General features: G+C 36.8%; 1 protein-coding gene across 1 annotated transcript; it reads right to left on the reverse strand.

The window, feature by feature from the left end:
• Positions 1-2,699: 2,699 nt before the first annotated feature.
• Positions 2,700-10,845, reverse strand: LOC145640116 (histidine kinase 3-like). Its single transcript, XM_081691429.1, has 11 exons — positions 9,529-10,845; positions 8,587-8,868; positions 8,240-8,409; positions 7,105-7,317; positions 6,718-6,904; positions 6,574-6,625; positions 6,257-6,486; positions 6,044-6,142; positions 4,642-5,765; positions 3,656-4,020; positions 2,700-3,218 (listed from the first exon to the last, which is right to left on the reverse strand). The coding sequence occupies exons 1-10, from the start codon at positions 10,033-10,035 to the stop codon at positions 3,762-3,764; spliced, it is 3,123 nt and encodes a 1,040-aa protein (XP_081547555.1). The 5' UTR covers positions 10,036-10,845; the 3' UTR covers positions 2,700-3,218; positions 3,656-3,761.
• Positions 10,846-11,498: the final 653 nt, after the last annotated feature.

Genomic DNA, 11,498 nt, shown 5'->3' on the forward strand with positions numbered 1-11,498 from the left:
CTGTCACCTAATTGCTTCACTTGCCACCTTTTCCAGCCACCCCACCACTTGTTGTACCTCCCCCCATCACTCGCCGCACCTCCCCTATCCCTTGACGCCGTTCCCCGCGCCCGGGGTGGGAGAGTCGGCCGACGATTTTACGGGGAGAGGGAATCGTTTTTAGGGTTTTGCGGGACTGGGGGAAGTTTTTTCGAGGGAGGGGAGCATTGTACGGGCGCGGGGAGCGACGTCGAGGGATAGGGAGGTACGACGAAGGGTGGGGGGTGAGCGACGGTGCAGTGGCTAGGTTTTCGTTGGTTTGGGTTGGTAGTAGGATGGTGGTATAGTGTTGTTCGGGTGGCTAGGGAATGGGAATACCTAGGGGTGGGGAATCAACTTGGAAGGATTTGGGGGGAATGAAAAGGGTAAAGGGAGTGGAAAAAATGGCCTAACAAATAACAACAAAGGGAATGAGAGTAGTTGATTCTCAATCCCTTTGATGAATACCCCTAACTAAACGGCCCCTAAGGGTATATGGGTTGTGTTTCGGGGGTTTTTGTCCCTTGGGAGAGTTACAACACTGAAACTGGGTTCAGCAACGGACGCCTGTACCTGCAAAGCAAACGGACCGCCGGATGGTCGGTGGTCCGCCTCCGAAGATTAAGTTAGTAAACGTTCGGTAATAAAACGTGCGGAAGTAAAGTTATCTGCTCGGATTCCAAGCTCAGGTAAAGTGTTGTCTGTTCCTTGAAAACGACAGCTCTGTAATAAATGCGAAAGTGACGTGTTGTCTCGTATTGCGTGTATATTCTCTCTGTCATAAATGTAAGAATGTCCCTATTTATAGGGTCCCTTTGGAAAGTGTGCCCTCCCTAGGATCTGGTGACCTAGGGATTAGGTCACGCCGCAAAACGGCGCCTCAAGGTTTGGGCCCTTGAAGGCCGCCATTCCAAAGGCAATGCCTGAGTGACACGTGTCACTGAGCCCAAAAGGCCTTTAGGCATCTTTTTGGGTGACACACGTCGCTTTCTGATTGGTCCATGCTGGATCATCAGTCTGTTTAGGGCAGAGGAATGTCTGCCCTCCACGTGTCATCATCTCATGCCACCTTTACTGAGGACACGTGCCATTTTCTGATTGGGCCACCTGGCCATGTAAAAATACCCAAATCAGGTTGAATATAACTAGAGTGGTTGACGCGTATGCGTGCCATATCTAGTCATGTTTAGAAAGCCTTTTTAGTTGTTAACAACACTAATAAGAAAAAATATGTAAACAAATATGTTTAGGGGTATAAACATCTGGCACCGTTCTTTAGAGTTCCAACAAATAAGTAAATAAACATTATTATCCAAACACTATTCATAAGAGTTCAATCATTAAATCACAAGGAAAAGTTAAGATGTAATTAACATCATATCAATAAGGGCATATAGGCGAACAAATATTTTAAGGATATAATTGTAGTTACAGTATTCATAAGTATTTTCTCATACATTTAAAAAAGAAGAAGATAGAGATAGAGGTATGTTTTTAACTCATCTTGTAATACAAAGTATTCTAGAGGTATCAATTTGGGTTATTGGGTCGGGTTCAATGGAATCTAGTTAGGGTTTAAGTCATACGAAGTAATAAACTATTGTACCCATGCTAGTAAAATCATGGAACAATTCACTTTCGAGTCAGGTTGAGTTTAGTTGCATCAGGTCGATTTTTTTACTCCTCTAATTATTATGTTGATCAGCTCTGATATGATAATATATTGACATGATTCATCCTTGACTCAATAGAAATTAACATACACCTAAAGCTCGAATCTGAACCAACCCTAATTGAAACCATCACATGATATACATTCTCAAGATCAAATAAGTTAGTCATGAGTAGCCCCATCTAGCCTAAAACTTGTGAGATCATGGCCTTATGTGCAATTCTGGTATACCCATTATCTATATATGGTCAATTGCCCATCCTTGTTATAGGCCCACAATGACTATATAATGCCCCTCCCTAGTTCCGTGGCTAGTCTCTACTCAATAAGACGAAAACAAAACAGAAAAGTTAAGGAGGTTATTTTAGCTAAATATCGTGGGCATTCTTGTGTAGCCTTAAAAAAAACACGCGTAAATGGGTTTTTTTTTTTTGCAATTTTGCATAGGCTTTGCTTTGATTAACCTTGAATGCTCAGACCATAAAATTGCACAAAAAGCTTATAGGAAAACCCATAGAGCATTAATAACTTTGGCAACCCATGATATCTCTGTCATCTCACTAACATACAATACAACTATACAAGTATTAAATGAGTTGCAAAATATTTATGTATCATATTAATACTAATAAACAACTAGTTTTGATGATTAGAGATGAGGCTTTTTTTTTTTTTTTTTGAGGAATTTAAATTTGATTAAAAAGACCTTATAAAAAATAAATAATAATAAAAAAATAAATAATAATAAAGGAAACCATTGATGGGATTAAGACTGTAGCCTAAAGATTTCAAATTTCAACAGACCTCCACAGCAATTTCTTTAACTGCACATATGTTCATCAATTCACGCATGACTCATTGTCATTCAACATTCAAAACAGTTTTCATCGAGACCTTGATCCTTCAACCCTTCAGAATTCGTATCTTTGATTATGTACACTTTAACAGCGAAGAGCTGAGAATCAAACCTCTAGTTCATGCACACAGTTGATACGGATGATACCTCATGAAGAAGATAATCACCAGAGTATACTCACATTATACGAAAAGTCGATTATATACAACTCACAAACTATACTCAGCGTACACGTTCAATAATTTACATTCAAATGGTGATTATAATACTATAATCCCTCCCATCACAACTAGTGAGTGAAGGAAATGTGATGATATATGACAGGATTTCTAAGTCTTATTTTTGGAGTAATCTATACATGGCGCATTCTTTACACGCTGTGTTGATGTGCAAACGCTAATCTATGATACAAACAAATACTGTCCAAATGAGGATTATGGCACCAAACTCGAGTCACGCAAATTCTTTCAAAGCCCATCGTGAGGAGCTATGAACTCTGAAAAAAAGGCTCAGGAAAGGCTCTTCACTTACATGGGGATTTTATCCTACACGTCTGTCTCCTGTCGGAAAGAATCTTACAAATGTGTCAGGAATTTAGCTTCTAAGAGCAACCAAACATCACCGATCAAGTATGGTGTGTATCCCATCCCTCATTTTGAAATCAATCATTTTCTGCAAATTATCAACAGAAGAAAATGTTAGTGAATGCAATAAACACTAATACAATAATGGATGGAATACACATACCATCTGAAGACTGTCACAAGTCACAACCCTACAGAATGGATATAATTCAAAATTTGCTACTTTAAAGATTTCTGAATTTTAAGAATCGGAAATTAAAAACTGAAAACCGCTAAATACAATTTGATGTTAGTTTTCGAACACACCCGTCCCACTCCCAAATAAGTGTCTATTAGGTCATGCACAGAGATTAAGGAGTTGTTAATATTAATATTGCAATGGTGTTTTAATCTTCGCTAGGAATAGTATACTGATATTCTAGGTGACCGTTGACATGAAATATAAAGGTTAAGTGGTCAGATAATGGCAAGAGTAATTCAAAACTAAAAATGAACAAGGATGCTAAACAAGTTCGGGAAACTTACTTATATGCAAATTAGAAGACCACTTATGAAGCCCAAAGCATCCAACAGACAAGAAGCTTGCGCCTATGCCCATCTGAGGAACTTCCTGTGAAGGTAAGAGGCTTACTCATTGCTCCGAACTCTTATTGAAAAAGCGTGACACTTCACGATAAAGTTGTTCTGCTTCAAATGGTTTTGAGACATATCCATCCATGCCACACTCAAGGCTTTTCTCATGCGTTGCTTGAAAAACATCTGCTGTCATGGCCAAGATAGGCACATGCCAGTTTGAAATGTTTTTATAGGCACCAGCAGTTTCTTCACCACGATGGATACGCTCATTAATGTGGTGCTCTTTTTCACGGATTTTCCTGGTAGCTTCAAATCTGCATAAAGGAATTCAGAAAAGACAGACTCAAAGACATCAGACAAACAGTTGCATGTAGTAGATAAAACACCACTTGTAAGAAAATCCGACAGAACAGCTTTCTGGATACATTATGGTACTAGTTACTTGAATATTTCAGATTTGAAAACTGAAAATTTATACAGCAGAGAGTCAAGTTCAAATTGCACCTATAAACTCATCCTTTAGTAAGATGAATAAGGTCCTTTGAAGGCGTTGCTATAATACTTTTATTATTTGTCTTTCTTAATATTCTTCATCTTATCCAAAACATAGATTGCTCTATCGAAATGCACACATGTTAAGTAGTAATGTTATTTACATAAAACTGCATCGATCTTGTAAAGTGGCCTTTAAAATTGTACAAGTATTACATAGTTACAAATAAAATCACATCGGCATTTTAGATTTGTAGAATGACTTTGGATCAAATCAACTAGGTAAAACAAACTACAGTATATCTTAGAACAAAAGGTAGTATGACTTTAGAAGTTTAGAGCAATGGCTTGGTTTTTCAAATACAAAATGGCAAAAAGAAAGACATTCATTTTTTTTAACACAAAAAGAAAGACATCCATAGTTGCAGTAGAAAGATACATACCCATCCATTTCTGGCATCTGGATGTCCATGAAGCAGGCATCGAAATGATGTGGTGGAGAAAGCTTCTCGATGGCTTTTTTCCCACTATCTACACAATCCACCTCAGCTCCATATTTCTTCAACGCACCAGCAGCCACTTTAAGGTTAATAGCATTGTCATCTACTACAAGAATTTTTCTCCCACGAAGAAGATGCTGGAGTGGCAATGTCGGCAACACTCCATTAGGGGAATTACCTTTCTTCCCAACACCCATTACTCGTTGCAATGATGCAGCCACCATGCTTGCCCTCAAGGGCTTCATGATGATACAAGGAGTATCAACATCACTAGTACCAGAGTTTGAAGTTCTTACGGAGCTGATACTATTCGTTAGAAGAAAAATTTTAGGCAGCCTTGTCCCATTCTTGACAATTCTCAATTTATTGATAGATAAAGAGTCATCTTTGAGGTATTCGTTCCACACTTCAAGCTCGATAAACACCATATCAATGCATGGCTTTCCGGCACTGATAATAACAGAACCTTGGTTCAAATCTGGAGCTGCTTCAACATTGATACCAAGTCGTAGCATATGATATCTAGCCACCTTCACTCGAACTTGTCTTGGATCTATAATTAATGCTGTCATGCCTTGAAATTCAGCCGATGCTGAACTATTTTTGTTTTTCGTCGGTTGTTTCTTGGTTGAACTCGAGTTAGCATTGCTAAAAACTGCAGTGAATGTAAAGGTAGAACCAAGTTTGGGCACACTAGCAAATCCAATTTCCCCGTTCATCAAGCTAACCAAGCACTTACTTATACTCAGTCCTATCCCGGTGCCTCCACTTCTAGGACCTACTTGCATGAAGGGAGTGAAGATACGAGACTGCGCTTCATCAGGGATGCCACAACCAGTATCTTCAACTGAGACAATTAGGTTGACAAGACTGTTGGAGGAGGACAATGATAATGAGCTAGACATATCTTTACAGAAAACTCTGAATCCAGCCCAGCTTCTCCGTCTATCAGCAACAGGCAAGCCACTCAAAGAGTTCCTCAGTGATAACTCGGTTTCCACTTCTATAAAATCTCTCACCTCTTCCACGAGATGGACAGTCACAAAAATGTGTCCTCTCTCTGTGAACTGCACAATCAAGAAATACTCAAGCTAAGTAATCATACATCTAAGTTATGCTATTTTTTTAGCTAAATGAACAATTCTAAAGGAGACTCCTGAGATTTGTCTGATTTAACAGGGAATTGACTTAACTTTGCTATTATTTATTTATTTGCGTAGTATTAATTATTAATCTTCATTACAATTAAAATCAAATTTCCATACTTTGCCTACTAATAATATGCAAACATTCTTAGGAATGTTACACTAACAAAAGGAAACTTGTTATGTAACTTGTTACTTACTTTAATTGAGTTTCCCATTAGATTTGTCATAATTTGACGGAACCTTCCGGGGTCACCAATAACCAAATCTGGTACTTTCTCAGAGATATATACTGCAAGCTAGAATACCAAAGTTGAAGAGTGTTAAATTTGAGTCCCGAAAGAAATTTCAATGGAACACATGGGCACTGCAAACATGATAAATAAAGGGTAGAAAGGCTCAACAGCGGTTACCTCTATTCCTTTCTCTTGAGATTTCCCCGAAAAGAGGGACAACACATCATCCAGAATTACTCGCAGATCAAACGTAATCGCCTCTAGCTCAAGTTTACCAGACTCAATCTTTGCTTGGTCAAGAACTTCATTGATAAGAGAAACAAGAGCCTTTCCACTAGCTTGAGCTGTCCTTACATAATCTTGCTGAGTCACATCCAAGTCGGTGTCCATAAGCATTTGAAGCATTCCTGAAATTTGAAATGAGTTAATCAAATTGTACATTCACATGCTCATATAATATGTTGATAACCTAGAACATTTGTGACAACGATTACCTAAAACACCATTCATAGGGGTTCTGATCTCATGAGAAACGGTAGCAAGAAACTGCAGGACAATCAAAACATGATCAGATCTAAACACAATAGAAATTGTTTATGAATTTCTGTATACGAGTTACACAAAAAAGAACTGTGTACCTGTGACTTTGCTACATCAGCAGTCTCAGCTCGTTTTTTAAGCTCCGTCATCTTAAGATAGTCATCCTCCACTTTGGCAATCCTATTCAGAGTTGCATGAAAAATATGACCAACAAGCAACGCAATAACTAGTATCCCAATAGCAGTCGTAATGGCTAACCACGGCCAAGGCGGTTTCTGTTTAAATCTGCACAAATATGTAAAAACCAATGAAATCTAGAGTTGAAGTCTTATCCAAATAGCAAAAGTTTCGATACATTCTCTCACAAATCACGAAGGTAAACTTGAATCCCTAGAAATTGCACCTTGTGTAAAATGCAAACTGCAGTGGCATACACACACACACACACCTTTACAAGCAACAATATAGAAACCATGTATACTCACCTACAGCGCATCTCATGCCGTCTAAAAGGATCCCCAAATATTAGCGGGCTGACGTGCTCCAACTCATCACCAGATACATCTGAACCATACATGCTGATTGGGTGCGAGAGATTAGTTATATCATAGACATTCACAAGGATTGTCTGCTTGCTGGCAAGCTGCTGAAGTAACTTTTCCACCAGTGACTCTATGTCGAAGACCCCTCCGAGATACCTGCCACAAACATAGGACGTTATCATCCATGATACATCTCACTCTCTCGCAACTTAGGACTCTACGCAATTACTTCATGTCTACATGGTTCATTGGCACTGATTGAAATATAGACCAATACACCATGGAATTTCACATTGCAGCTACATGACAGGTTGGCACATAGTATGTTTTCCAGAATGACACAGCAACATCCACCATGGGTTGTTAAAGCCGCCATTGTCAATAGTAAGTTAGTAGCCATTACGCTTGTTTATGGAAGCAAGAGCCTCTTAGTTTCTTTACAGATAACTACAACTAGAAGTACAATTCTGAAAAGAAAATGCGAAAAAATAGGTCGTTATTTGGTCATTTCGTGATGTGAAGTGAAATTACAACCAAATGTGACTTCATCTGTTTCTTGGCCGCTGCCACAATTGCAACCATGACTCAATTCAACATGCAGTAAACCCCCACGCCATAAAGAATGCAATTCTATTACTATGAGGAAGAAGGCATCACACAACCACACCTTAAGTTTACCAAAATATTAAGCAGTGTTAGTATTGATGCTTCATTAGTTTCTAACCATTCTAATAGAAAGCAAAATTCTCTTCTTTTTTTTTCACCTTGTTTGAAGCAATCTTTTTATGTAATGTCAGAAAAGTTCCTTGTTCCACTCAACAAAAGTACCAACGTACCATAATGATAAATTGCACTAGCTTAGGTTAACTGTCACGCAATTTTATCAATAAATTAGCATTTATCATCTTTCCAGGTTGAGACATCTATGGAATAATTTTCTTTCATACTTCTGGTTGTGCATAGTCATATGATGTTTGTAGTACAATGCATGAAACAAACTGATAATAACTTAATTCAAATCACAAATTGAAAAGAAGGTGCTACATTTAGTGTATGAGATTATTAGTTGTAGGCATACCCATCAGCAGCTTGAATTCGTTCATCTGGGGTAGCATTGGAAGGAAGATCTCTTTTATAAACTGCAAATGTCAAAATAACTCCAAGGCGGCCAGTTTTGAGCAATGGGAAAGGGGCAGTGAGAACTCCCTTTCCAGATGCCCTTGCACGCAAAACATTTTCACGATCCTCCTATCAAAATACAAAACAACTGAGATCAGATAGGCAAACAGTTGGTTGCTTAGAAAGTTAGAAGCCTTTGGGTTTAAAAGACCAGCATCAGCCACTCCACATTAGTTCAAGATATACATGTATCATGGACATCAAATAATTATGAGCAAAACGAAAAGACAATAAATAAGAGCATACCTTCCCCGAAAGCACATCCACAGAAACAACATGAGAAATGGTATCTTGTGCAAATATCACAGGGGCATATTCGTCTTGAACTGGAGAAGGCTCCAGCTTTTCCACGGCATAATCATCCTTATGAACAGGTTCTTGCTCAACAGTATCCATTCTCTTAATAGTCCAGCCATGCTGCTTCTCAAACTGTTCTCTTTCAGAATGGAGCACTTTCACAGCATATGCCACACCACTTGTTAAAGGTCGTTCGAAAGCAGTTCTTTCTGTATATCTTGCAAAAGTTTTCTGTTCAATGTTCACCTTAGTTAAGTACTGCGTGTCTAATTCTAGCAATGAAACCATAACATCATACTATCAGATTTAACCTAAAGAAACAAAGACCATATACAAATTAACAAACAGGTATAAAAGCTCTGGGGCAGAGTGAGCTATTCTACAACCACAATAACAAACTCTTAGGCAAAAACTATCCCAATCGCCTGCATACTCCAATTTTTAGATGATATACTGATTGATTAACATGCTGATCGATTAACTTTGAAATCATACAAGAATGCGTACTCATTCTATCTATTGATCCAGGTTACCCAAGTGAAAAGTTTTCCCTTCCAAGTTCACCTTAGTTAGTATCTAATGACCTAATACCAGCAATTTCAGGCTAAATCCGACAAACGGACACAACACCCACAGGCCATTAGCTCTGCTGACAGCAGAAGTACAATTTCAGGAGTAAAAATTAAACCTCAACCCCCCATCAAAATACAATTTTCAGGTATCATAATACACTGCAAAAATTCTCAATAATTTGCCCACATACATGATAAATACACCTATAATTCCTAATTTCCTACTTATAACATAATCATTTAGGAAAACATGGAGCTACAAACCAAAAACAAGATCATCAAATATTTAGTAAAAAAAAAAAATCATTGGAATTTATACCTGATCAATAGCAGATGGATACTTGCCATGATGAAAAGTGGAAATTAATATGGACATAGCTTGAATATGATTCATACTAACATTAAATTGATCTTGTAACATCCTAGCCCTTTCATCACACATACTAGCAAGGCTTTCTTTCCTTTTTTCAACAGCATATGAACTCATGAACCAAAAAACCCCAAAACAAAATATGATCCAAAATACTACCCAAGCAACCAAAAGCTTCTTCCACCAAGATTTCCTCAACTTCATTGACCCTATATATTGGTAATAGTAATGGTGGATCATACGGCTATTCGACGCCATATTCGACCACCAATCACCCACCACTTTACCATCACCAACACCACCACTGCCGCCGCCGCCAAGCAAACAAGGTTTGCCGTCCATTACACCACCATTAATCAGCCAATTCATGGGGATCACAGAGATAATCCAACAACATAGCAGTAACAGTACATGTCCTGCTTTTAACCCAAAACCAAGAACATGTAACAAACTCATCCACTGTATAGTAAACTACTAGTAATCTCAGCTCCCAAAGTAGGAGAGAGAAAGATGATTAAATTTTTTAAAAAAAAAAAAAAAAAAAAAAAAAATTCAAATTTTGAAGAGAATAAATGCCCAGAAAAAGAGGGACAAGAATAAAATGAAAAAAAAAAAAATAAAGGGTAAGAAGAAGAAAATTAAGCTAGCCACCCACTTTTTTTTTCCAGAAATAACTGGTAAAATAGCAGAAAATACAAGAAGATGCTAACTTATCCTTCATCAAATTTAAACCCAAAAATAAATTAAAAATAAGGAATCCCAGAAACAAAAGATTCCAAATTTCCTTTACCAAACAAACAGAATTTGGGCTTATCCTAATAGCAACCAACCACAACCCAAATCAAGATATGAGGAAAAACCCCAGAAAATTTCACAATTTTGAACAAATTCAAGCTAACCCCAGATAAATTTGACAGGGTTTTGATCAAATTGAAGCAGAATCTAGAAAATTTTAGATGAAAAAGAAAAAAAAAAAAAAAAAAGAGTAGGAATCTGACAAGGAAATCTTAAGCTTATCCTAAAGAAGGTACTAAAATTGGGAGCAATAAATCAAACATGTGGTGGGTTGTTGCAGATTTTGACACTTAGAGAAAACTACACAAATCAAGCTAAAGTAAGGAAGGTAAGAAGAATTGGAAGTATTATTATTTAGAGAGAGAGTTTGAAGAAGAATCTGCTACAAAATCAAAGAACAAAAAAAATGAAAAAAAAAAAAAAAAAAAAAAAAAACTAAGCATATGATATGAAAATAAAAAATAAAAAGTGGTACAATTATTATGTACTGTATAGAAATGATATAGCGTAAAAATAAAAATGAAAATAAAAGGGATTAATATTATTTATATTTATAGAAGAATAAATATGGATGTGAAAATGTCTGCTAGCAACAAGCCATTATCGATGTCAATTACGTCCAAATAAATTATTTTTAAATTGAGGGGGAGATAATATCATGGATAATATATATTTATTTATTTTTTTGTAGAAATAAAATTAATAATGATTGTCGGACGAATAATAGGTGGCAATGTCATATGTGTACCCGTTTTCAGTGTTTCAACGGTGTTAGCCGCGGTCCTATTCACTTCACTTTAAAAAAATAATACTTCCTCCATTTCATAATGTTAGTCTCATATGCAATCTATCATATAAAATAAGAAAATAAATATTTTTGGAATCTAACATTAAAGAACAATAGAATTCATAATTAGTTTACCTTATTTAACTTTTTTTATTTTTTATTATGAAAGCACAAGTTATAATTGCATAATTTAAGGTAAAAAATTTCTTACTTATAGTCATGTCATCAATCCATAATCAATTAATTCCAAAAAAATTAAATTATAAATGAAATATATTCAACATGGGTAGATCTTTTTGAAACGCCCAAAATATTATATGGGACTAACATTATAAAA

This window comes from Chenopodium album, chromosome 1 (genome assembly GCF_948465745.1).
Source record: "Chenopodium album chromosome 1, dcCheAlbu1.1, whole genome shotgun sequence".
Lineage (NCBI taxonomy): Eukaryota > Viridiplantae > Streptophyta > Magnoliopsida > Caryophyllales > Amaranthaceae > Chenopodium > Chenopodium album.

Bases quoted from the DNA above. Each gene is read 5' to 3' on its own strand.
- LOC145640116 (XM_081691429.1), bottom strand. From the start codon at position 10,035: ATGAGTTTGTTACATGTTCTTGGTTTTGGGTTAAAAGCAGGACATGTA. The intron at 8,410-8,586 runs GTATGCTCTTAT...GTATTTTGATAG, and splicing joins TGGATGTGCTTTCGGGGAAG to GAGGATCGTGAAAATGTTTT. The intron at 4,021-4,641 runs GTATGTATCTTT...TCCTTTATGCAG, and splicing joins CAGATGCCAGAAATGGATGG to ATTTGAAGCTACCAGGAAAA.